Source organism: Bacillus rossius, chromosome 1, assembly GCF_032445375.1.
Source record: "Bacillus rossius redtenbacheri isolate Brsri chromosome 1, Brsri_v3, whole genome shotgun sequence".
NCBI classification, from domain to species: Eukaryota; Metazoa; Arthropoda; class Insecta; order Phasmatodea; family Bacillidae; genus Bacillus; species Bacillus rossius.
Window position 1 is genome coordinate 80119397 of NC_086330.1, and position 27946 is coordinate 80147342.

The window sequence follows — 27946 nt, forward strand, 5'->3', positions numbered from 1 at the left end:
AACCAAATAAAAGTCAAATATTTGAAAATTCTATTATATCTTTTCCATGGTTTTAAAAAAAGCATGCTTAAATGTAACATCAATTCTTAAGAAATACACGGTATTATCTCGAAAAACGTATTTCATGTATGCAAAAATAATTATAACCATGTGTTGTACAAAGTTACAATAGTTTCATGTAGTATTTCAAACTATTTCTTGGTATCTGTTTTCTAAAGGAATCTTTTCCGTGTAGCAAACAAATGCTTATTTCTTAATCTCCTTCCTTCCGTTTGATTCCTGCCGCGCAGGCTGCGAGCATCGTCTAGATCGGGCCCAGCGCAGTCTGCGAGCATCCTGTATATGGACCCAGCAGTCTGCGAGCATACTGTATATGGGCCCAGAAGTCTGCGAGCATCCTGTAGCTCGGGCCCAGCAGTCTGCGAGCACCCTGTAGCTCGGGCCCAGCAGTCTCCAAGCATTCTGTAGATCGGGCCCAGCAGTCTACGAGCACCCTGTAGCTCGGGCCCAGCAGTCTCCAAGCATCCTGTAGCTCGGGCCCAGCAGTCTACGAGCAACCTGAGATGGGCCCAGCAGTTTGCCGGCGACCCGAGGCGGCCGTGATCGCCCGTAAGAGCCTCGCTTCCCGCGCCGGCCGGGTCGTGGGACCACACGACTCCGCCATCCGGCCGTAACCACCGCGGCTCTGGCTCGCCTCTGCACGAGTAAGTCGCTCATTAAAGTCATGACGGGTTCGTGCTCGCGGTGTGGTTCGGTCAGGGCAGGGGTTGTGAGGGGGGGGGGGGGGGGCTCTACCTAGCAGCCAATCGCGCTTCTACTCTTCTCCCCGCCCACAGCTCTTCCCCTGGACCACTCTCCGGCTTCGTGGAGTATCGTGCCTGCCCAGTGCGTGACCTCCGCATGCCTGGGTCTTGCCTGGACCCCACTTAACTAGTTACAGTCATCACTCAATACACCACGGCTGGCCAATCCCCAACTAAGGCATACGATGCATTCTCCAAACGCCATCAAACATGTTATACATTAGAATACTATTTCGTGGATGAATTATTTTTAAACCTTACGAAATATCAGTTTTGTAATAAAATCATGACAGTATTCTCGTATAGAAGAATCACCTGATGACCATTTTCTATTCATTATCTCCTGGAAATAAATTTTGTTTACCCTACGGTTTTTTTTTTACTCTTGTTATATGGTAATATCGGTTTGGGAAGTGATTTGTAAAAGAAACGGTGGGTAAGAAGAAGTGGATTAGGTAAACAGTCACCGCCCCTCCTGTTCAGCCTGTTAAACTGGAAAACTGGAAAACATTTTTTGTACTTTTTACAACGAATAACCTTGGAAACTCAGTTACAAATGATATCCTTATAACAGTAAAAAAAATACAGTGTATGAAGCCGCCACTTGTGATACTGAAATTTTGATAGTGGCTTGTACCTACACCTGCTAAATAACTGATCTGCTAGTCTCAATTCGCCCATTTTCCTCAGTGTGAAAGAAAACAAAGCGATTCACTTGAGACGAGGTAAAGATGAGTTTGCATACAATACTGTATTTTTTATTTTTTTTATTTTTAGTTTTTACTTTATACAAGGAAAATCCTTGGAACCTAAGTTGCCAACGATATCACTTGTAAAACTCCAAGGCAGTGATTTGGACTATTCGTGATTTTAAAGAGCTCTTATGACATCAGCGATCACGATCTGATGCCCTTGGGGTTGAAAACAAAATGATTTTACTGTCACAAAAAAAATTATCCCGACAAGTTTTCATGGAATGTTTTGTGGCGGAACAGAACTATTTATTTATTCTCGTCCTATAATGACGGGGCTGTCAGCAACGATTTAAAACTAAGATCATGGTATTAACGTGACTCGGTCATGAGCAGAATGGCTTAATACGACCACGTGGCCTGTATGATTATAATGCGCTCCGAGACAACTCACCCATCGATTCGATCATCAAGTGCTCGCCAATTTTGTTCAGATTATTAGTCAGCTAGGGACGTAGAGGCGATTATCTGTGCGTAAGCTGTCCCTCTTACAGCCGCAAGGCAGACGGCTTCGGCGTAACCGATAATGACGGAGCAGTGACATTTTCAGGCTGGAAGACCCGCAGGCTAGCAGCCTACACATTCACATTTGTACGCATTAAAGGAAATCGTAATCTGTTGCCAAATATGAAATCCTGGACATTAAGTTTTTATTAATTAGTTTTGGTCCATAAGGTTTTAAAGCTATTTAGAATTATTAAATTTAATTAAGTAGGTCATATTTAAATTAAAAGAAATTCGTTGTGATGCAATTATATATTTTATTATAAGTTTAAAACTACAGTAAATATTACCTCGTTTACTTATAATAAATTTAAATTACAACCAATTTTATAATTAAACTTTTAATGTAATAATAACTACGGAGTAGTTGCATATAATGCAATCTAACACATAATTTATAATGAAAGTAATCAAGCTTCCCCCTTTTTTGTTTTAAAAAATATTTAAAATGATGAAATAACTCATGATTTTAGTAAGACATGTAGTGTGAAAAGGTGGAAATGGTTCGAAACTTTCAGGTGTATGATATGTACATACAATGAAAAATCAACTTCCTGTGCAACAAACAATTTTGTGGTGACAACTACATGATTTGGTAGAGACCACAACATAGCTTATCAACATGGAAAGGAAGTTCATTCCTCCTTCCTGAACCCGTTCCGTGTAAAATTTGTACGAAAATGAATTTCATAGCCATCGCTGTTCAGGATATGTAATCTGAAGATTCAGTCAACAAAATTTTAAGTGTTTATTTTTGAATTACTTCATTTGTTTACGTTGACGTTCTTACGTCAAAGCCTGTGTTTCCTTATGTCATAGATAGGAAACTGTCTAAAATATTTCAGCCTAAAAACATTCAGCCAATCTCAATCAGTGTGTGTTTGTGTGTGTTTGTGTGTGTGTGTGTGTGTGTGTGTAATTATTGTTTGCATAAGTTTTATTTTGAAAGTCATGTGTCTTTTAGGTAGATTTCAAATAAAGACTATACCTATTGTAGCCGTTACCATGGTGCGACTTCCGGAAAATATTTATATAGCTTTTCGTTTTATGGTCCATAGATTCCAAAATATCGTCAAATAAAAAGTTTATATATAGCCTATCACATTTTATGTATACGCTAACTGCCATAATTTGAACGAATCACTTCCAAACTGATAGGGCTACACAAAATATAGTAATGGGAAATCTCTGTTGAGTGCGTTAATGGTCAAAATTTCACCAAAGAGGTAGAATTGAGAAAGGTTTTTTTAAAAACAGAAAATTACCTATCACTCCTATAACTATACAAATATTGCATTCACTTGAACGTATCATAACCCGTAAGAGCAAAACTTTTGTCTTAATACAATTTTGATTGATACGACCAACAACAACTGCAAGGGGTGGAAAAAAACAAATTTAGGGAAACAAACAAATTTATAACTTCATTTTTAGGCATACTATCGAATTTGTTGAAATTATTTGTAAATAGTATAATTTGTATCTAAATCTTTTGTCTGAAAAAATTTAAAAAAAAAACTAACCATTGCGGAAAAGAGATAAAAACATGGGTAGTAGAAATATAAAAAAAATAATAATTAATATTTTTCGTACCACGCACTCTATCACATCCATTCTTTTTTATTATTGTAAAACCTTAAAATATAATCTACAACTTTCGTTCGATATAGTTTTATATACGACCAACCATTATATAACATGGGGTGGAAAACAAAACAAGGTTGAAGGACAAATTATACATAACTCCCTTAATAGAAACACATTCGAATACATTCAAATAATTTAAAAATCTTCTAATTTTCTTCTAAAACTTTTGCTTGAAACATTTTTTGAATAAACTAACCATTTCAACAAGGGGATGAATAAAACAGGGGTAGAATTTTAAAAAATGCATAATATCCGTACCATGTACTCTATTAAATGCGTTCTCATTTACTGCGAAACCTTTAAATATTATCTACAATATTCGTTTGAATGAACCTTTTATACGGCCGATGATTACAGCATAAGATAATAAAAAAACAAGAGTTGGACAAGAAAATTCATAACTCCCTTAGTACGCACACTATCGATTCCGTTTGAATTGTTTGTAAATAGTCTAATTTATGTCTAATATTTTTGTCTGAATTAATTTTCGAAAAAAAAAAAAAAAGAACCATGGCAGCAAGGGGGTAAAAATATTGGTAGAATAAAAAAAATCCATAATTTCTCTACCATGGACACTATTAAATCCGTTTTTATTTACTGCGAACCTTAAAATATTATCTACCAATTTCGTCTGAAATAATTTTTATACGACTAACCATTTCTGCAAAGGCTAGAAAAAACAGAAGTTGAATGACAAAAATTGTATAACTTCCTCACAAGGTGAAATATCAAATATGTTCAATTTGTTTGCAAACCTTAAACATGTTATCCAAAACTTTTGTCTGACACAATTGATGATACAACCAATCATTGTAGCAAAGGGTAGATAAAGTAAAGGTTATGGGTAAAAAAAAATTAATGACTCCCTTAATAGGTAAAATATAGAATATTTAACAATTGATTGTAAATCTTCTAAAAGTTATCTATAACTTAAGTCTGAAACAGATTTTTGATAAGGTGAACCATTACTGCAAGGGGTTGGAAAAAAAACAGGGGTTGGAACAAAAATATAAATAAAACTTTCGTACCATGTAGCCTACACTATTCAATCCGTTATTATTTATTTTAACTCCTTAAATTGGTCTAAAACTTTTGTCTAAAGTAAATTTTTATGTGTACGACCATTAGATAATGTAAGGGGTGGAATATCAAGGCTTGAAAGACAACAATAATCATAACATTTCTATTAGGTATACTGTCAAATCCATTAACAGTTTTTTTGTGAATATTCTAAACATTATCTTAAACTATTAGTTGAAACAATTTTTGATGAGACGAACTCTTACAGTAAAAACAGGGGGAGTTGTAATTTAAAAATATTTAAACTTCCTTACCATCAAATGTGTTCGAATTAATTTTAAACCATGTTAATATTATTCTAAGCCTTGGTCCAAAGAAAATTTTTATACGCCGTCATATTAGTGCAAGGGATAAATATAGTGTTTGATTATCCACAAAATTATCGACTACATGTACCTACCTTAGTAGGCATAATATGAAAAATCGTTCTAAGCTATTTAATGCTGGATGCATTGAGTTAAAAACATTCGAAATATTTTCGCTGCATTGAATATAATAAATGTACATTAATATTTTTAAATGTTCCAGAAATTTATAGACGTTTCCAGAACAATTACACAATAAGTTGGTACTTCGAAATCTACCAACACCTTTTGGCTGTGCCGGAAGGGAATTACTTACCTTAGTGTTCAGTTTACCAGTAAGAATTTAGTCTAACATTTATGGGGCTAAATTGAAAAAGTGGTATTTTTAAAATATTTGTTAGAGCTAATGTTTCGTTTAGTTACCCTGATATGAGTTATTCTCTCAGTTGAGTTTTCTTCCAAACTGTTCAATAATATTATGACGTGCTGTCGTCTTCTCACCGATGTCTCTCTTGGGTGAGAGCCAGGTATCGGGTGGAGAAGGTCCAAACAGCTGGTCTTGCGGCAGGATTCACACTCGGCTGGTGTAGGCGAATAGCTAGTGGGGTGAGAGATAGGGTCTAAACTATTGATTAAAAATAATGTCGGTATTTTCCACGGAACTTTATTGACCTGAAATGTCGAAACAGTTCAATTTGTTGCCTGCATCGGCTTTTACAACATACACAGAATTTATACACGGTACACCCTATCGTCCAAAAAGGCGGGGGGGGGGGGGGGAAGGGAGACAGATTCCCTAGGCCGAGATAGGTCCTCGGTTGGCCTAACTCGCGAAGGAGGGGTGCGAGCAGCAGAAAACGGATAGCCAGTCGTTCTGCCGCTCTCCCTATGATCGCCCTATGGCCAGTGGGCGGAATCCAGCCTCACTGGCCGTCGGGCCGATCAACTGACTTTCAGGTGGATGACCTCGCCTTTATATAGGGAGAAATGCGCGGGAACGAAGAAATGAAGGGAGGGGCGAACTAACTCCTCTTTGGAAGGGATGAGATGCGTGCGCATGAATCTCGCCGAAATTTCCCTGCCCTGGTGGTGGAAGTATAAACTAGATATAATAATTAAAAAGAAAAGATAAATGTGGCATAAATAATTATATGTAAATACATATATATTCAATCCTATGTATTAAAAAGTATTTAAACTTGCTTTCACAACTTAATTAGTTAAATTTATACTAAAATAAAATATAAATACAGTTGGTAGATCGCCGTTCACAAGATGGCGTCACAATGTACATGTTTAGCTGTGGCAAGAGAAAAATATACATTGTTTACATAACTCGTCCATATTTACTATTATATTCTGAAGTGCATTAATATGAGTGGTTATAGCGACGTAAAAAATAAAGGGCAAAGATAGTTAACCAACTATGAATTATTCTATTGTTCGTCGCTTTGTTTATAACCTACGACGTCGTACAGATTCGTCGCCGCATATTACGTGAGTAGGCCTATTGCCGAAACATATTTTTCCCTGAATTGCTTCTGAACTTATTAAAACTCGTTTTGGGTTTAATTATAACCTAAAGTAACGTGATATTTAATATAGGGAGGGCGGGCACGCGTCAATTATTTTCAGTAATATTATTTGTTTTATTAGTATAAGACGCGTAATTAATTGAATAGGCTATAACTGTGGCTAATAGTAAGAAAAAGTGGTCAGCGACTTATCTTCTCCATTATGTTAAAAAATAAGACAAGTTAATAAAAATATTCAACCTAAAAATCGTTCAATATAAATTCATGTTTTTAGACTGAAGATGTTAGGGTTGAGTGACGTGTAGGCTGCCAACCGCAGACTACCCACTACACATGGGAGCGAGGCACTAGCCAGGATGTTCCATCACTCTGCGAGGGCACGCAGTCGCGGGCTGGATCGCCCGGCGGTGAAGGTCGAGTCACTACGACCCTCCCCCTTAATAGCGGTCCAGATCCCCCCCTCCCTCCGCCGTGCACCATCGCCGCTCTATCGCAGCAATGAAAAGGTCTTTGCAGTAATAACAGTGGCTGGTAGTCGCGGCCGGGCTGTACAGAGGCGCCCCTCCAAGCCGCAGCGAGATGATAGGCCCGTCGTAGCTGTACGTGAGTCTACAAAGGAAAATAAATTTGTAATTGGAATACAAACGTTTGTAAAAAACATTTTTTTTTGTAAACCTGTCTTCTGTACAAATATGAGAAGAAAAGTAACAATAGTATTACAAAAATAATTTTTGTGTTAATGCAGAACTTCTGCATGCACTCACACCATGGTAAATGGACTCTGGACACTTAATGCCACTTAATGTTAAATACGATCCAGACAGTTTTATTATAATTTGTTCTGCTCCTTGCCAGCCAAACCCAGCGTAGGCCTACAACTACTGTATAGCCTAAATGTTAGCACTCGGAATTTGGTATATGTAATAACCAAGTGATGTAATATTCCCCTGATCATGTAAATAATTCCCCTAATGAGTATATACCGAACAAATTCAAAGTATGGTGACATATACAAAACCACCCAGTGATACTAAAAAAAAATAATAATTTCGATTTTCGTCGATGTTACTGCCCTATTGTGATGCTGCAAGTTACGTCATGAAAAATTATAAAACAATTATTGTGCAAGTCTAAGACATTTTTTATACTATTACGCACAATCTTTTGCAACATTACAAAAAATTTCCTAGAGGTGGGCTAACAGTTGATAGCGAATAACATGTTCCACTGTTCCTGAAATCATACAAACACCTTTGTAGAAATGCAACATTTTTTTTTCATTTGCAGTATATTTCTTGTACCTGTACAAAAACATTCTTGGCAACTGGTAATGAGCATCAAATACCCCTATAAGTTTGTTCGCCATTAGGTAATCTTTTAATACTTATATTTACGGTTTCCTTAGTCTACAATTCAGTTAAATTAAACTATTTATGTTTTAAACTAATATTATGCTAAAACTCTAAAGAGTCAGCACTATTCCGTTGCTAATGGACGTAGGGACGCATCTTTCTTATATGTAAATCCGCCTCGTTTACAGGCCGCAAAAATAAAACCAAAACATCTATGACATGGCGGACAGCCAAGTCGTAGGCCATTCGGAATGTTTTATTTTTGACCAGCATTGATGGTAATCATTGTGTGCTTGGAACAGACGAGTGTTGCGTCCCTAGAAATCTCGATTTAGTGGACGCATATGTGTAGGGATGCATCGGCAACCCTTGTGAGAATTCGAAAGCAACGCAAATACGGCCGCGTCCACTGCGATGCACTCAGCTCAGGCGTGTGTTCGGGTGCAGCATCGTTCCAAACTCACGAGCACCGTGTAGGTGTACGGCCAAGTGTTGTCGGAGCCGCTGCCATCCGTGCGTGACCGAGCGACGGGAAAACGCCGTCAAACCAAAAAAAAAAAATTCATTTTATATTTTAACTTTACTTGGAATCTGGTGTAATCATCAATTATTGGTGTGTATGTAATTTGGCTGAATTTAAGTAACTGGGTGTTCAAAGACTCCTTCCGTTTCGAATATGATTCCTTCTTATGGTAATAAAATCCAGTTCTTAAATAAAATTAAAAGATAAACATAATTTTTGGAAGTCGTTTACCACACCGATTAAAAACGCAGCTAAGACTGAACTTAAATAGCCTATACACCAATTTCTGTATATGCAAACTAATGCATAAGTCTCATCACACTCGCCTTAGTAATTTGTTTCCTTGGCAAGGGTGTAGAAAACTTTCCAAATTTTTCTCAAAAATACATACTCATAATTCGTCCGTAAACGTAGGCGGGTGACTCCGTCTGAGGCGGTCAATTTAGAAACCGAAGGACAAAAGACGCCGCATGACTTATAACAGTTTTTATTGCATTAATTTTTTTTTATCTTTTAATATTGAAAATTTGCCTTCTTTACTGCAGAGATCACAAAACCAGACATTTTTAATGACAATACCATAGTGTCTTTAGACAGTATTATGAGAATATTATTGTTGTCATCTCCAAAATAATGAGTAGCTTCACAAGAAATGATTTGCAGCAGCCAGTCATAAATAACCTTCAGTAACTGAATTGAATTAAATTATAAAAATTTTTCTTAAAAACCGTCAAATATTTAAAAGTAAAAGATAGAAAATTGTTATTTCCCAAAAACTGTTTTCCGGTTCCTGCATGTTCCCCTGAAAAACATATACCGCACACAGGCTTCATTGCCACGCACTCAACCCCAACGCTGATATCGTGTGGTTCTTCATTGCTCCCGACTATTCCTTTCTTCGTAGAGGACTGCGACTCTCGAGTTTAGTTGAAAACAGGTCAACAGGACGAAGAAAGACAAATAGTTTGTTAGAATTAACAGGCTTTTAAAGGTTTTGTTACTATACCAAAATGGTAAATGTCAGTTCCTGGTCAAATTAAGTTAAACTTAGTATGCCCGAAAATGGACGTTGATATCCGCGAATTCACAAAGATCCCTGAATAAATTTAAGGACAAAATTTTTGACAGTGCATAGAACTTGAATGAATGAGTGTTCTTTACGTCTCTTCCAACATCAGGCCATTAGAGAATGTGAGCGGATATGGGAAAAGGATGGATCATTGATGGAATATGTTCATTGGTTGGGGAGATAGGAGTACTATGAGGAAACCCACCAGCTCATCGCAATGTCCGCCACGTTTACCAATTAGAGGACTCACGACTCAAATCTGGATAGCATGAGTGCAAACAAACTAGCGTTATGTGTTTCAGTGATATCCCCACGCTCCACACTTTAGCAACTGAGAAAGTACCAAAGTGTAATTTACAAACTGAAAATTATTCACACTGTATCTTACTAATAAGTGGGTATATACGTTTAACGTCTATGTTACAGTGATATCATTAAAGATGTTAACGCGCAATTTTTATTAGTCCTCCCCTCATTGGCTGAGCCAATTAACTGTCTGTAGAAGACGCCTGGCATTATATATAGAGCCTTACTAACGTCTGCCAACTGTCCTGCCCAGGAAGACTGAATATTTGTTAGTGATTGCAGAGCACCAACATAATAAATTATAAAACACAATAAAAATACCATGAAATTATGTTGTATTTAACGATCTCTGGTAGAAACCCAGCAGTAACCAGCTTTTCTTGAGTACGTTACTAGACGTAGCTGAATGTTGGTCTTCAGCTACGATGTTTTCGACGAATCTCCACAATTTCTCTACTTGGAGAAAAATATTATCAATGGTTTGTATGTCCGATTAAATATCCATTATCTTGTTATAATGTTCATTTAAATCTTCATCGTATTTGGACATTACTTCATTAAGTCCCAAATTAACGCAGATTATGGATAACACGTCCAGTTAGTCCGGATGTCAAAAACATTATAATATAAAAATTCTTTAGAGCAAACTCTAATGTAGTCAAACAGCAGTTGTCTTACAAATATCCTATATTAAAAACATGGTATTAAAAAAAATTCCAAAACTGTATCTTAATTTAATAAAAACCTGATAATTTTAAATGTTTGCACCTTTGCAGTTTAAAGAGTATCTAAGTTAAGTTATAATGTCTTTGGTAAGATGTCAGCGCTTGAATAAAATGTATTTATGAGTATATGAAAATTTATTTACACGGTCTTCGATTTTGTATCATTTTTAAACCCAGAACTCCACCACCCTTCCTGCCTACGTACCTGCTTCTAGATCTCAGCTGATTTCTCAACCATGATGATGCCGGCTTCAATGCGGGCACTTCACCGCAGCTCAGCCAGGGAAGCCAAGCTAGTATATTAGACAATAATTTCGAAAGTCTGGAATCTTCTTTTACACAATCATTGGGAAAGGGAACGCTGAATGAGCTCTTGCAAGGAGCCATCCTAGCTTTTGCTTCGCGTGATTTCCGGGAAACCAGGATGCAGGAACAAGGTAGTTCACACCCAGATTGTTATTTGTCACCCTGATGCATTAATTGTGTTGTTCACATCCTCTGTCACCCTGATACATGAATATGTTTTGTTCACCTATGGAAGTACTCGGTCACCATAATAAATACATGCACCAACCGTGGGTGGGCCAAAATCATTACACGGGACTCGTCTTGTGTCCTGTTGTCACGAGCAGCTACAGTTTTTAACTGCAGGCTCATAAGAGTCACAAGCATTATGCTCGGTTGAAAACTCAAGAGTTATTTGTTGCAGGATGTACGAAGATGACACGGAAGGCGAAGACGTCCTCTCCCCGAACCTCGACAACATTGTTACCAACAACAACCACCCTGCGGTGAAAGCCGTCATGGTGAATGGAACCTGTAAAAGCCAAAGTTTCAAAGTCACGGACTTCGACGTTGTGTATGTTTTGTGTAATGCGTGTGTTGTGTCTAATGTATGTGTGTGTTGAGTGTGTATTGAGTGTGCTGTGTGTGTTGTATTGTGGATATGTTGCGTTTGTAGTGTGTGTGGTGTGTGATGTGTGTATGCTGTGTGGTGTATGGTGGTCTGCCCACGGATGAACTGTTAAAAAGGTTCATTCTAAATTCGCGGTGACCAATTTTTACCAAATTAGCCAGGGATCTTCCTATAAATTTACGGATATCTTCGTAGATTGTACATAGGTTATGACTATTACTTATTTTGAAAATGACGCACAAAAACGATTGCGGAATATTAACAAACGCTTCAAAAACTTTTCAAGACTTCAGAAGACATTGTTCATCTTCCCAGGGGCCTTTCCAAGCAGTTTAAAACGGAACAAATATCTATGAAGTCGTAATCCGCCGTAGTTTCTACAAAGAAACAGGTTTTTTTTTTTGGAACTACAAAGATTATTTCGTTTTTTTTTTTCGAGTACATTCTTCGTTGAAACGTTCGTAGCTTTACTGTAATTACTAACGGCGTAAAGACTGTACGTGCGCGAAAGACTGGTGTGTGCCCACGTCACTGCTGACTTAGAGCAATTTAAAGTCTCTGGAGAAGAGGGAGTTAATTGTAGCTTGTTATTGTTATGGAAAATCTTTAATACCCCCTGTCATGTTTGCTTCACAGAAAGGCCTTCATACACAAAGAAAATGGAAGATTTTTGTTACAACCGTCTTTTCAAAATGTGAAATTTTTAAGTGTGTTTGATTGAATAATAATCAATTTTTTAGAAAACAACGATGTGTTGTCACTGGCTACTATTCCCCTGTGACCCTCAAGTTTTTTTTGTTGTTCAAATACAACACTGTCATTGATAACAATAAATCCCAAAGATCTTTAATTTTTTCCTTCAACTTTATCTTACTCACAGCAGCTCTTCTCACATGAACCAACAGAATGGGGGGAGGTATTAAAGGTTTTGTTTCCCGGATTTGTTTATTTTAAATCACTTTATATAGGCCTAATGCTATTCAATTTTAATAAAAAAAAATTGTGAGCGAGTCTTTCAGTACTCGCCAATGATGTGTACCTAAACATCCAACCTCGGTAACGAGAAAATTTATGTGTTTTCATGTTCTTCATGTTGCAAATAAACTTATAATACGAAACTCGGACACGGAATTTAAAGTATAATTCTTAAAAATAATACCAATCGTGATAAAATATACTGAAAAAAAATATTACTTTTTTAAGTAGGACCTACATACCGGAATTTCTAGACGCGAATCACACGCGTACTTTCTGCGCCCGCCGCTAGAATTCGCTGCCTGAATCTTAAACGTTGTTTGCCACCATCACCCGTAGATGGCAGCACGTAACAAACGGGAATTTTTAACTGTTGGAAACAGCGCCGATGAAAGCGAAAAATACTGGCAAAAAAAAAGAAACTCTAAACCCCGGCTTTAGACCTGATTTTCAACAAGAAATTTTATTATAATATTGTCCAACTTGTTAAAATTCATTAAATAGTTAGGACCATAAAGTTTCGGCACACGTTAGAAGTTATAACTATATAGCATTACGAAAATATTAACTTGAAACATTTTAATACATATATTATTACTTCAAGTATATGTTGTATACCTAGTTGCTTTTACTTAAAAGACTGAAACTATTCTTAAATAATTATTACAAACAAACAGTAACCTTATTGAGCTGATTCTAATTTATTATTATATTATAATGTTATTAAAAGAAGTAAAATAACAGTGACAAAATTTGAAGCACTTCCCTTTAGGTTAGCAAGCAAGTGTTCTACAGCTGTGCTATCATTGTTATGCCAGTTATCTTATGCATTTTAAAACTTGAGATTACAATTTACTTTTACTGTTTTAGTATGCCAATACATTCCAAGGTAGTTAAACTTTCATAGAGTTTCATTGGCACACTAATATGTTTGGTATATACCCTAAATTTTACGAAAGTGGATATACGCAGGTTCATGTTGCTACACGTGAGTCACATTTCTGTCCATCGACTTCCGTTACATTTTCACGAAATTACTTCTACCAAATGCCTTATATTGAGAGCTAAGATGTTTACACATTAAAAAAATAACAGAGCTTGTACACGTGTTAGCAAACACAGCAGTTACTATCATTTAAAGAAGCGTGAGTGCAGTTTTTTTGACATGAATTTCCGACGGTAATACGAATGTCTTTAACTTCGGGTTGGGTGTCACTTCGGCTGGGGATTCGACACCGCTTAAAACTCTAAAACTAAGAACGCTACAGAGTTGAAGTAAATAAAGTAGTAGGAAAAGCAGACTTTTCTCGTGGTTGTTACGTATGTCTCACCCGGTTAACATTTCCAGTGATGATGTAATGAGCTTTGGTATGGAGCGTCGAACTGATGTGAGAGCTGTAACTCCGAAAGTAATAGACCGATTTGCGTGATTTAAACTTTAATGTGCTTGTGAGTGAGAACTGAATGGTGCTAGTTGAAAGTAATAACTGTTAAGTTACTAACTTTGGTTTTGGAGCCATTATTCGCAGAATCCCCAAGCGAAAACAGATTATGTTGGAGGAAAGAAAGAAAATAAGCGAAATCGCCCGAGCAGAAGTAAGTAATTGAAAATGCAGAGAAGTGTCGTAGGTATCGAATGTGGCAAAAAGTGGCCAAGTCAAGTGAGTCAGAGGGGTAAAACGAGCCCCCGAACGAGGTGCGAAATTTGCGCTCGAGCGAGACTCAGCCGTCTGCCTCGCGAGAAGCGACGGGGAATGCAAAAAAAAAAACTGTTTGGTAATGGACGTGGATATGCTCTCTGATGATTCTGATTCTGATATGAAGTCAGTGGAGTCGGTGGTTTGTGAACGATGGGCCGAGTTTGTCGCGGTTCGGTGTCGCAATTTTTTTTTCTGGCGTGGCGTCAAGTAAGACGTTCGTCGAATTCACGTCAAAAAAAATACCCAAAGCAACATAAATTTTTGGTTAAGTATATTATTTTGTTTATTTCACACACAACATAATTCCCGTTCAGCGCGATTGAAAAATTCGTGAAACACGCCCTTGACGGCTGTAGGTAGTCCAAAATACAGCCTACCCAGAATTTGTTGTCGTGATATCCAGTAGTGGTGATTGTCTCGCGGCGTGGGGTCGAACCGGCGCCCTGCGGCGGAGGTGTCGCAGGACACCTCGTGGCTTCGCCGCGCGCCGGCGGTGCGGTTCCCGCGGCGGTAATTGCCGGTTGGCGTGGGGCTCGCCGGAGATTGGAGGGGGGGGGGGGGTGGTCCAAGTGCTCGAGAAGGGCGAGCAGCCCCCGCGGGCGCGCACGTAACAATTAACCACCCCGCGCTATCTGGGCGAGGACAATGGCTCGTACAACCGTTTCCTGCCGCCGGGCGAGATTCGGCGATAATCTGGGGGACAACCCCCCTCCCTTCCCCTCTCCCTCCCCCGCAGATAGCATCGGCAGCTGGGCCGGGGGATAGAGCTGGGCGCGCGGGCAGTAATGATATTTATTAACACCCCTCCCTCCCTCCCTCCCTCACCCCCCCCCCCAAACACCGCTGCGCTCACGCTAACGAAGCAGCGCGCGGGGTCGCGGGTTCGAGTCGTGTCTGGACACACCTGCGCGAAACCACGCATTCGGTCCTTCGATACAGGCACCGTTCTTGTTTGTTTGTTTGTTTAATTTGTACATTTACATGTAAAAAAACAACTGTATCACTACGGTACAGTGTTCGCAGTAATACTGGGTTCTGATTCTCAACCGCTCATTATTCTTTCCCTTGTCCTAGTACCTCCAAAGTTAACGGTCACCTCAATAGCTTTCCAGTATTACCTGCGCACATTGCTCAGCACAATAAAACAATACAAAGTCAAATTATTGAATGTTCGGTTAGCTTTTCCGTGGTTAAAATATGCAATTATGCGCCAAATTTTTCTAAGAAAAGCTACTCAGTAGGTATTATCTAGAAAAACTTAGGTATTTCATATATGCAAGTATTATAAAAAGTTACAATATACCTTTCTTGTTGTATTAACAAACTATTTCGTGGTAACTAGTTTCCAAAGGAATCTTTTGTAAACGTATAGAATTTTTTTATTTGTTGGGTATTTGGAGCGGCCTGTGATACCAGGAAGCCGATAAGTAACGACGAAAATCAGTTGTGTGTTTCTAAGTTATGATAGTTCTAAGTTGTGACTTTCTACGTTACGAAGTTTCTAAGTTGTGTGGTTCTGTGTTGCGTGTTTCTAAGTTACGTGTTTCTAAGTTATGACAGTTCTAAGTTGTGTGTTTCTAAGTTATGATAGTTCTAAGTTGTGACTTTCTATGTTACGACGTTTCTAAGTTGTGTGGTTCTGCGTTGTGTGTTTCTAAGTTGTGTGTTTCTAAGTTACGTGGATTTTTCCAAGTTTTCTAAGTTATGCCAGTTCTAAGTTGTGACTTACTAATTTATGTGTGGTTCCCTGCGCCGACCACACGCAATCCGGACAGAAGGTAGAGCGTGCGTGCGGCAGTGTGTGGAGCGTGCGGCAGTGTGTGGAGCATAGCAAAGTATCGCAAAATAACACGTCTTTTGCATGGCTCTATACTTATAAGTAGGTTATCCCAATAAACCAAGAGAGTCATTCTTAGAGAAAAAGTGATTCGACTATTAATTATCTGGGAAACTTGAAAATGCGCGAATTTCCTTGTCTTATGTTCACATCGTGAAAACAAATTCGTCATTTAACTTAGAAATTATTTGAAAATAAGTCACCAATATAATTTTATTGTAATTCTACAAGAGGAAAGTTGACAACTGTACACTCAATTTGCATGTAACGTGGTATAAAAGTAATGCTAGACTTGAAGAAGCAAGTAATTTAGTGTACCCTTATTATTTACATTGAAAGTAAAGACCTGGAAAATTTAGCACCCGTTCGGTTTTCATAGACATCTTTATTGTTAAGTTTCGGCCATCTAACCACTGGATACAAAATGAGACGGCCATTGACCCGACATATTTTTCGGTTATCTGGGGTAAAATTTACTGTGTACTTTGTTAAAGAAAAATGTTAGACAGGACCTTAACAATATATGTGGGTTAATTTTGTGACCTACAATTTCTGAAACAGAGGCTAACTAATTTAAAATTTCGAAATAGTTAGCCTATAAGCAGGTGTACAAAAAGTTTCAATCCCTAAGCCTTAGGCCTAGAACAATTTCTCTCAGATTGGAAATTAGGTTCTAACACAGCAAAGTTTACGAAAACTCCGTATGTATTGAAAGTTTAAAACTGTGTTTATAATTAAATTTATTGCACAAATTGCTATCGATTAGAATATTGCTAGATCAGACAAATCAAAAGTTTTATATAGATTCCACACTTATGTGTCGTAAAAATCACAATGTTCTATTAATGTACCCTAGTGACGCAAACAATATTTAGAGGATATTTCAACGAACTGGTTTGAAACTATATATTTAATATATATTAATTACTGTTTTTTTTTAATTTTATTAAGAGTTTTAAACGTATGTCATGTTAGTTGCCAACTATTAGCAAATAAGTCAAAATATTTTTTTCTTTCTCTGTGTTTTAGTGAAATGGTAAAACTATCCTTATTGATGTGGTGAAATGGGCTAGTTATAAATAAAAATTAAATTTATAACTTTCAATAAAGTCAGTTAAATCGTTTGCAACTTTTTTGTGGTTGAAAGGTCAATTAGAGAAATTATAGTAGGTATTACCAATAGACCTATGTAGCATAATGTTAACATGTTGCGGGGTTTCACTGAAACTTTACCTACTCAAGGAATTGTATTATTATCCTACTACACACATAACTACTCTGTAGTGGTAATATATAACAGTTCATACAGTAAAGGTTCGAAAGAGCGCTGGCTGCGGCTAAACAAAATGCATGCGTTGATGCTCTCTAGGTAATTAATTGTGTACATATTTGATATACGATTGTTGTTAGGTACCTATACGGCTTGTTGTGCATGTTACGAGAAAGGTTATATTGGCAGGATGGGAGAATGCTAATACAACACTTATACAAATGGCGTATTAAGCCTGTTTATAGGACTGAAATGTAGCCTTCTTAACTTTGAGTAATTAAATTTTACTACCTCTAGTCGGTACTTTTTGTCTATCTTAAAAAAAAAGGTATTTGGACTATTTTTTATGAAAAAACTGAGACAAACTCAAATCTTATACCTATGCAGTGGCATGTACTTTTCGCGAAATAATCTGATCGCTCATTAGACTGCAACAAGGTATGCCTGCGCTAGCGATTGTAACCTTGTAATTGGCGGCCGTCTGCAGGAGAAGCCATTGCCCTATTCGGCCGGGCCATTCAGGGCCTCTATCTTCAGCACTGGAGGGCTGTGATTGGTGTGCTGGCAGTGGACATGTACCTGCAATAAACCCAGCCAACCACGAAACACAGACAGCACTACAAAGTTTTAACACACAGCTGATCTGGAAATCGTTTCGCGATGAGTACATGTAAGTATGATGAGTACATGGTGTAAGTATAGGCCTAAGCTAAAGTGGAAAAGAAGAAGGGGGGGGGGGTTTATGAAGAATGGGGAAGGAGGACTTTAATATGACTTTTTTTTTAAATGTATTAAAACTATTTAAAACTCTAGTAAGTGCGATAGTAACACGGCGTAGATCTTCCCCCCTCCCCCGGGGGGAAGGGGGGGGGGGGCTGGCCCCCTGGAATCAAAAAGCATCTCTCTGAAAGAGCCCACTTGCTCTTGCAAAAGTCGTAACTGTGAAATGGGAACGAAAAACGTTCCGGAATCCTAAAGATTTTCGCCCATGACTAGAGACCCGGAAAATTCGCGGGTTCATTTCGTGTTATGCTAAAATTCAAATAATTATAGCCTACCTTAGTGTTGCTTCTGTCATTGGTTCACGGTTAATCTGGATGACTGAGGGCCAATTAGAGACCCTCACTCACAGAAGTGCCGAATCACAGGCCACCCAGTCGAGACGACTCACAAGTCAGCAGCCAATGAACAGTTGCCATTTGCCCGAGTGTGTAGAGGATATTGGAGTCTGTCCTGGAGGTCATTGAACCCGCGAATTTTCCGGGTCTCTACCCATGACACAGGATATACCTATTTCTAAAAGGAATTAGCTGTGGACATTTAGAAAACAAATAACTAAACGAATTATTTATTAGTGTAAAATATGGTTGCACAACCTTCCCTTATAAATCTAAGAATATATTCATTCTACTATGTTCGTATGTACCTTCCGAGAAATGAATTACTTTAACCTATTGACAATTCACAGCCTGGGAAATGTAAACATGAAAGCAGTGAAAAAGCATTATTTTAGAATGTTTTTACATCATACTTAAATATTGCTTTAACTTAAACACTTAAGAAAATTGAAAAAAAACTATAATTTAAGATAATCATTTTATTTTCATATAGAGCCTAAGCTATTCTAAGCATATACATAGATTAAGTGTAAGATTTATTTACAAATATAATTATAGATAATTGACATTGATTGGGTAATGTATGTTTTTTAAATACATAAGAAGTCACTTTCATAAATACCTTTCTCCGGAAGGAATTTTTGACCACGGATATTTTGGAAACTACTTATGTAAATCTAAAAAATATATAGGCTATATAAAATGAGAAGACCTAAAAATAGTCAGATTTCCTCACAAGATTGCATAAAAATAGGCCTATCTAAGTGGTGATTAGTGTAAGCCTACGTTACATAAAATAGACCATAGTAAATATCTCGGTAGACTAGTGTAGCTTCCATTATCATAAACTGTATTTAAATTAGTGAGTAAGAGTATTTTCTACTTCTAGTTTAGTTAAATTATTCCATGTGACAGTTGTTGTCTAAGACACGCAGCTGTTTTAAGTGTGATGTTTCACGTAATTATACAAAAATACTGTTTCACGTTAACAAGATGTCTACATCGCTTTCAATTATTTGTAACACTGTCATTTTAGATAATAAGCATCTCGTAACTACCCCTAGTTCCGTTAAATTTTTTGGTATAATTATTTCTGGTCCAATTTTATAAGCTACAGGACTCAATTGTCAGATTGCCCAGTCGTCTTCGTGTTAAGCTCTTTCAATCTTTCTCTTTCTAGCCATTAGTTAGGTACATGCTTCAATTAAGTACACATTTATGTAATAAGGCACCAAGAAGAAATTAAACATCATCTTAGCTTTCTGCGACAAAAAAATTGCAAGGATTACTACACGGTAAAAACGTTTAGGTATTCATTTAATAAGCAGTACTTAACTATTTTGCTTTCGAAAGATGATTTTGAATGTGAGGTATGCCACTCGTGAAAAAAAAAAACGCTTAAATGCTAATAGGTCGACATCCTTGAATAGCCTTCGGATTATTATTTCAGATTTGTCTTAAGCTATGCAAAATAAATCAGCTTGTCTCTACAAACCAACTTTAATGATTTTTCAGCTAAGCATCATGCAAATTAAGTTATCATAAAAGGCAACAGGGGATCTAAAAATAACTGTTTACAAATTTTTTTTACCATGAATTTATATTTTTAGCAACTAAAATAATAAGATATTTAATCATACGTAAAAATGAACTAAAAAAGGTTTTTTACGAAATTATTTATTTCGATGCTTACTGTTAACCAATAAGTAAAAAAATTAAATTGTCTTTAGTAATTAGGTGCACCAACATGTATTATTACATACAGTAAAGCAAATAATTGTATTGCTGTAAAAGTAGGCAAAAATGTGCAGCAATATTGCCAATCAAAAGAGAAGTGTTATAATTTGTTTTAATACATAACTTACGTTCGAAAATAATTATTATAATAAATAGGTTTCAAAATATTATAATAATCATAGAATCAATGAAGTTTAAATGTCTGATATGGCCTCCACTCACGAGGCTCCGGTTTTTGTCATAAATTCCACATTGACACATACACAAAAAATTAATTTAGTTGAAATATTTTTCAAAACATAGTCAGTGGAAACACTGTTCCTCATTATTTTTCTGGGACTACAAGGCTATTTTTCGAGTAGGCTAGGGTATTATTTTACTTACACACTTATAAAATACTTTTACGACCGCTATAAAATGTTTTGTTTACTAAGTAGGCCTACTTACAGTTTATAATAAAATAAATGGCGGTATACAATGAATTTGTATGAAACCAGTTGTCTAAAAATCTTTTAATGCTAGAGACAAAATATTTGAATTATTCTAGCACATTACTGTAAAAAAAAGTATAGATAATTTTTTATACCTTAAGAGAAATGTTTTCATGATTTGGGAGTTTATTTAGTCCTTAAAAGACTGTTTGTTCAAATAAATTATTAGTTTAAAGTATTCCACAAGAATATATTGTAAAATTTACTCTGTTGTGGTCGTGGAGTTACAGTAAATTATTTTGGCTCCATATTTATACTTAGACTGTTATAAAAATAAGTTATACCTATTATATTAATAAAATTTAAATTAATTACACAAAACAAGTTTACTAGAAATTTAAAATAGGTAGTAAGATATTCACAAATTCTATGCCAATTTTTTTTATTTTTAAAAGTCACAAAATATTTAGTGGCGAAAATAAAAATGTAGGTATTCAGGCAAAGGAAATTTCCTGGATGGACCTGATCTGAAAAGTCTTTTGGCTACAATATATAGCAGACTTTTTGCAATAAAAATACATTAATTCACTGTGAAAAAAATTTTGTTGTTACAAAGTAGGCTAGGTTAAGTAAGTCTTTAAATAATTACTGGTTTTCTAAACTAAACGTAACATTTTAAGAGTTGGCCTAACAATTAATAAAAAATCTTGTAGAGTTTTACAAACCAATGTTTATGGTAATGACACAAAAACAATCGTATGTGTACTTGGGGGTGTGAAATCTCATTTAAATGTACAGATGTCTTGGGAATTCGTAGACTATTTAAGGTTAAATAACTTTCAGGCCTTGGCAAGAAGCACTGTTGATTACATTAGTCAATGTATAACTATCGCTTATTTACAAAACTATATTTGGATGCATCGCTTTAAAGTTTACCTAAATATAAGTTGGCTTATAAGTTGTCTTCATTAAGTTACTGATTTTTAGTCGCATAACTTAGAGACTAATAACTGCAGATGTTTTTCCTTGTTCGACGATACATGAACTATAGGCCTACTGTTCTACATAGTGAATTTAGGCCTAAAAACGTGAACACAGTTTAATGAGAATATTACAAAACATTTTTCATCTATGCGCAATTATTTTATGAATTGTTTATATAGTGGATATCTATTATCGCGCGCTTTACTTTATCCTATCTCAACTACGTGGAGATTATGAGTTCCTACCACATATTTTATTCTTGTCCAGTAGCTAAGTTGTTTTTCACAACAAAAACAGAATAAATTGCTTTGTAAACTAGATCCCAATATATTACCTTGCAAATCTATAATTAGTTCACCATAAATTTTACTATTGGTAGATATAATTACACATTTGACACTGTTAGACCTTGTAAGAACTTCATAACAAGACAATAATGTAGTACTAGTTAAAACAATATACAATGATCGAAATTAAAACAAATAAAAAATAGAAATAAGAATATAATCAAAATAGGAAAAATGATTTCAATAAGCTCATTAATTTTTGTGTAAAATATGACACTAACTGTTTATCTAATCAAACTATAGGGCATACATTTTTTTTGTCCCACAGCTTAGTATTTGACATTGTACTACACTATTTTAAATATAATTATCCAATAAAATATTCTGACAAATATGTAGTTTCGAAATCATTTCCTTGGTAAACCTACAAAATAATTGTTACCGTATAGGTAATGCATCAATCGTATAGCCCATAGGGCATATCATGTTTCACCTTAAATTTACAAAGAACGCTGTTTACAAATTTTCCAGGGATCTTCGTAAATCTCTGTGTATTTTCAAAATTTTACGGTACTGAGTTAACGCATTTACAACATGAAACAGCATCTATATTATATTAAAAATCATTCAGAAAGTTATCGTATGTAGCCTAGGCTACAGCAAAAATCTTACTTTTTCTTCACACGCCTGTGTTTCCCTGTTTACAACGAAACACTAAACTCAAAAGTCGTAACCAGGCGTAGTTGCTACGAAAATCCTGTTATCTGAGATTACGAAGAACACTTAATTTATTTCAGGTTAATTCTTCGTTGAAAAATCCGTTAATTTACTGTAATTTATAACAGTGTACATACAGCACCTTGGCAGTATGGTCAAATTTATAGCTATTAAATTGTAAACCCTATAACATTGATGACGATAAAGTTTCTAAACATTGTGTAATCCATCCATTAGGTATGGTAAATTAAAAGCAAAACTTTAATTTAAAAAAAGAATAGCGGAAAAAGATGGGACTATCGGGTTTGTTGCCGAAAAAAAAATGTTTTAGCCTATACTTACATACGCATATGTGGTAGATATGACGTAACATTTTAAGGTTTGCGACGGTTTAATTCGCTCAGCCTCACCGATTCCAGGCCGTGCTAAATATTATGAGCCATAAGAGGTGTGATAAAAAAAATGCGAATGGATAGCAGCAACTGCTGACGCTACATCTATTTGAAGCAATAAGCCCGTTGAGATAATCAGTGTCAAGTTTGAACAAGATGCGACTTGTCAGTCGGCTTCCAGAGCCGGAGGAATGAGGTCTTGTTCACTGTAGGCTATCTGTCGCGCATCGGGGTCATGGATTTCGAACAACACGTTAACATTAATTTTGTAGTTTGCGGAACAGAGACCAGAAAAATGGTTCTCGCTTAAAGGAATACATTTTGACACCATCCCGACACTGAGAGTACCACGATGGAACTGCTGAAGGCCCTTCCAGAAATGCTTCCAGTCATGGGATCAACATTGGTATAGGGGAGCATCCATAGCAAAGGAGAGTATTGTGAATGAGATTACTTCAAATTTGACGATAGCTTATTACTTCGTTCGCAATAAAATTATTCACAGAATTTTCTGACCACACCTCGTAGGTAGGTATGTGCAAACCGCACTCATATAACCTATCCATGCATTTTCAAATAGGGAACTAGACGTTATACTATTGGCGTACTGAGATAAATGTTTGGCTGTAGACAACCACACATATTGGTATCCACAACTTACATAGACGTTTGATATAAGTAGGTACTAAGTACAGTTACCTCAATGGGTTTTTAGTACCATAAAACACTATTGCACAGAAAATATTTTCTGTACTCAAACAAAAGATTCCTTTGGAAACCAGATGCAATGAAATAGCTTGTAATACTAAAAAAAATATATTGTAACTATTTACAATACATGGCTGTGGTTATTTTTGCATAATAACTACATGTAAACGTTTTCCGAGATAATACTGAGTATTTCTTACTAAAATGGGCACATAATGTTAAATGTTTCATTCAATCATAATTTTTTAAACCACGTTAAAAAATAATCGAATATCCAGTAATGAACTTTATTTGGTTTTATTATGCTTATAATGTGCGCAGTTAATACTGGATAGCTTAAAATTATTTGAGATACTAGAACAACACAAAGCATAAATATCTGGGTAAGAATCCGAACGCAGTTTTACTACGAACACTATTTTGTGGTGATGCAGTTACTTTCATTCAAATGAAGGTACAAATTTACAAGCATCTGTAATTTTACAATAATATTTCTGTTCTAGTTGCTATAAAAAAAATTACAGTCTGATTGTTATGAAGTATGGTTTATAATGCCCTGTACGGCTATTAATGTATGTTTTTTTTTGTCGTAGAGATTACGTCGGATGCAATAATGAAGTGCCCGACGTTTCGGCTTGCCATGTTGTAGCCATCCTCAAAGGGCGATGAATGGTCATGGCTGAAGGCCTGGACTTCTGCCACATATTTATTTAGGACCGAAATGTAATTGGTCACTGAAAGTCGCCATGATTGGATGCTGGTATAGCCAATCATGATTCTGATGAGTAGATACTCGGTTTATCCGTTTATCTTCTCATTATTATTATTATTTCATCTGACGTGGTCTTGGCCCAAAAGGAGCCAAGAAGTATTTTAAGCCATTGGCCAAGTTTCCGTATAATGTTGTTGGTACTTCTTCCTTGCAAACCTCGATGTGCTCCCTCTGCTCGTTTTCCTCAGAGCGTACGGTGCACTATCCATGTATTGTTCCTCGCAGATGCAATGATAAGGAGAACAAAAAAAAAAAAAAAAGGTAAACAAGTAATTGAAACCATGGCGCAAGTTGTTTCGCCCTGTCATGCATGCCGTATCGCGGGAAGTGGCGTTTGTAAGAGGGGCAGAGGGAGCAGCGGATAGCGCACACGGCGTGGCGACGGACGCGGGAGGTGATACAAAAGAAAGGACGGGGTGGAAAGAAGTAAATGAAGCAAAGGCTATGTTTACAAATCCGTTCAAGCTTGCGACTGGGGGCTGAGTCCGAGAGGGGAAGTTCAACCGGGAGGAGGGGAGGGCCTTCGGAAACCGTTCCTTCATCGGTGACGTCACGCGGACCGCGCGATTGGCCGGCGGCCGCGGTGCGGATTGGCCGGCGCGGGCGGGGGGAGGGTGAGCGCGGCGTGGTGGGGGAAGGCAAGATGGCCGCCCCGGGAGAGGGAGGGGGGAGGCAGGCGTGCGAGCCGCGTGGGCCCCGGCCAGTCGTGTCCCGCGCGCCGGCGAGGGAAGGTGCAGTTGTGTGCGGTGCCGTACCAACGGGATGTGCTAGGGACCGAACCAGCGGACCACAGCGGATGGACTCGCGCGCGCCGGCAAGTCCCGGCCAGGTCCCGCGGCGGCCGTAGACCCGCGGCGTCGCCCGATGGTGATAGTGCCGGCGGCGGTGGAGGGCTTCGGGGGCGGCGACGGCGGCGGCGGCGCCATGACGGTGGGCGGCGCCGGCAAGGCCTCCTCGCACCGCCTGCTGCACGCGGGGCCGCGCGCCTCCAGGTTCATGATCACGGACATACTGGGGGCGGGCGGGGGCGGCGGCAGGTCGCCCTGCTCCTCGCCCGCCTCCTCCGGCGAGGGCCCGCGCGACCTGTCCCTGCACTGCCGCGACGACCTGAGCGACGGCCACGAGAGCGGCACGGACAGCGGCCTGCCGGGCGAGACGTCCTCCGTGTGCTCCAACGGTGAGTGCCTGCCTGTCTCACGTGCGTGGCTGCACACCTCGCACCAATACATGGTCCTAGGTTCATGGAAATATCCATAAATGAAAATTATGTATATTTTTTTTTGTTATTCCGTGACGTTTGTAGCAAACACGTTGAAAAAAAAAAAGATTGGATTCTAGGACTTAATTGGTCCATGAGAAATCCACCGACCACTTAAAACATTTTGCATTTTGACCAGTGTCCTATTGTAGTATCTAAGACCTTATTGACCCGTTTTGAAAAAAAAAAATTATAAATTAAAATTATGCTCTCTGTGTATGTATACTTACTTACATTTTTGTCATCTAATAGCCTATTTTGTTTAGGCCGTAGACTTTTATGAAAGAAAACAAATTATTTTCGAGGATGATAGCGTTGACATGTAGTTTTACTGGCGAGTGATTTAAGCGCTGGTATTAAAAACGCCCCTGCGCAGAACTAGTTCTCGATGCCACGCACCTGGGGAACTGATGTGCAAGAACAGATAGACCTGTATGACGTCCAAGTTGTCAACATCATCTTATGCCTGCGTGTAGATACTAACGCGAGTTTTGTGCGGTACATACTAACAACTGTTTGTTATTAGGTTCTGAGGTTGGTCCGTTAAAACTAAAAAAAAAAAAAAAAACATTTGCGGGCCAGTGACCTCTGAGATTGACTCCACATTCCTCAACATTTTGGAGAAAATGTCCCTATCCGTGATTCGATGCTTCTTTTGTTGGCATATTCTCGAGTCCCCCACATGAAACTTCCCTCTAATCGCAGAATCACTAATGGCTAAACGCAAATGTAATTAATTATTTTTGTAATTTAACCGATCGTGAATATTTATTTTTCTTTAACAAATACGCGACTTTTCCCGGTCTCTAATGATTTGTGACGAATAACATACATACACACACACACACACCGTGTGACCCATAGTAAGTTCTTCTCACACGTATGATTGCAATAATGTTTAAAACTTGTAGTTACATTAGTTATATTAGCTATTGCAGTATCTTATGTGTTTCCTCACTGGCCGAGTTAAATGCGGAGCGAGCTTATTTCCCCGGTGAGAGCCAATGAGAAATTAATTGTTGCAAATATGAAAATAATGTTCCAAAATCTACCAGACATGCAAATATTCCCTCTATAAATCAACATCAGACGAAGACAAGAGCATAACGCCTTGTTTTGCAAACAGTGCAGTGACTTTTCGCGTTACACTGTTCAATTGCTTTTGTAAAAGGAATTGAAATAATCAAGTAAAATTACAGTTGTTTGTAAATTTGCATATTTACACGAAAGGAACTGTAACGCTAGAAAAAAAATCGCAGTAATCGCCTTCTGGGTTCGGATTCTTGCTCAGGCATTTATGCTTTGTGTTGTTCCAGTAGGTACCTATATTAGTTTAAGTTATTTTAAAACCTTTCCCTTAATTTAAGCCAATTTTCAGTATTAAATGTGCACAATAATAAGCATAGATACTAAATAAAATTTAATACCTATCTTTCTCCATGGTTTAAAAAAATTATGTTTGTATAAAACTTTAATTCAATTAATAACTATGCGCCAATTTTCGTAAGCGCGACAACACATAGCATTGTTTCCAAAAACGTATTTCATATATGCAAAAATACTACAAACGACATAACTACCCCATTACTTTGCGAAAAGTAACCCTCTCTTAAGCAAAGTATTGTGAAAGAAGGGGATGAATGAAACTGTACTGGAATGATTAATTTTTTTTATTTTAATTGTGGTGCTAGAATTTAGTGTGATGAAGCAAAATAGATGGCGTTTATGAAAAACGCCAGGATGAATTTATCTGTGCTGGTTCCTGAGTATTGGTATGCACAGACAAACAAAATTTATCTAGGATAAGCTACCAAATGTAGGCACCACAAAAACGCCTCTACACTGTTTTTTTTTGTAAATGGAACAGAAATATTCGTGTTGAATTACAGATAAACTTATTTCTAAATTTGTACATTTATATGAAAACAACTGAATCACTACAACATAATGTTCGCAGTAACACGGAGTTCAGATTATAACCCGAATAGGTATTTATGTTTGTGTTGTTCCAGTACCTCCAATAGTAAAATTTATTAAAGAAATTGGTCCATTTATTAAATATTCTGTTATCTTTTCCATGGTTTAAGTAATTTTGCTTGCATTAAATTTCAATTAAAATATAAAAATTTTCACCAATTTTTGTAAGCAATACGTATTATTTCGAAAATCGTATTTTATATATATTAAAAAATATAACCATAACCGTGTGTGGTACAAAGTTACAATATATTTCTTGTCGTATT

At 37.2% G+C, this 27946-nt stretch overlaps 1 protein-coding gene across 1 annotated transcript in view; it reads left to right on the forward strand.

Moving 5' to 3' along the window:
- The first annotated feature begins 563 nt into the window (after window positions 1-563).
- LOC134530785 (homeobox protein B-H1-like) overlaps window positions 564-27946 on the forward strand; it is a 145556-nt gene continuing 118173 nt past the window's right edge. The window contains exons 1-3 of the mRNA XM_063366029.1: window positions 564-670; window positions 11311-11407; window positions 25217-25622. Of these exons, the coding sequence (XP_063222099.1) occupies window positions 564-670; window positions 11311-11407; window positions 25217-25622 (610 nt within the window). The remainder of the gene's footprint in view (window positions 671-11310; window positions 11408-25216; window positions 25623-27946) is intronic.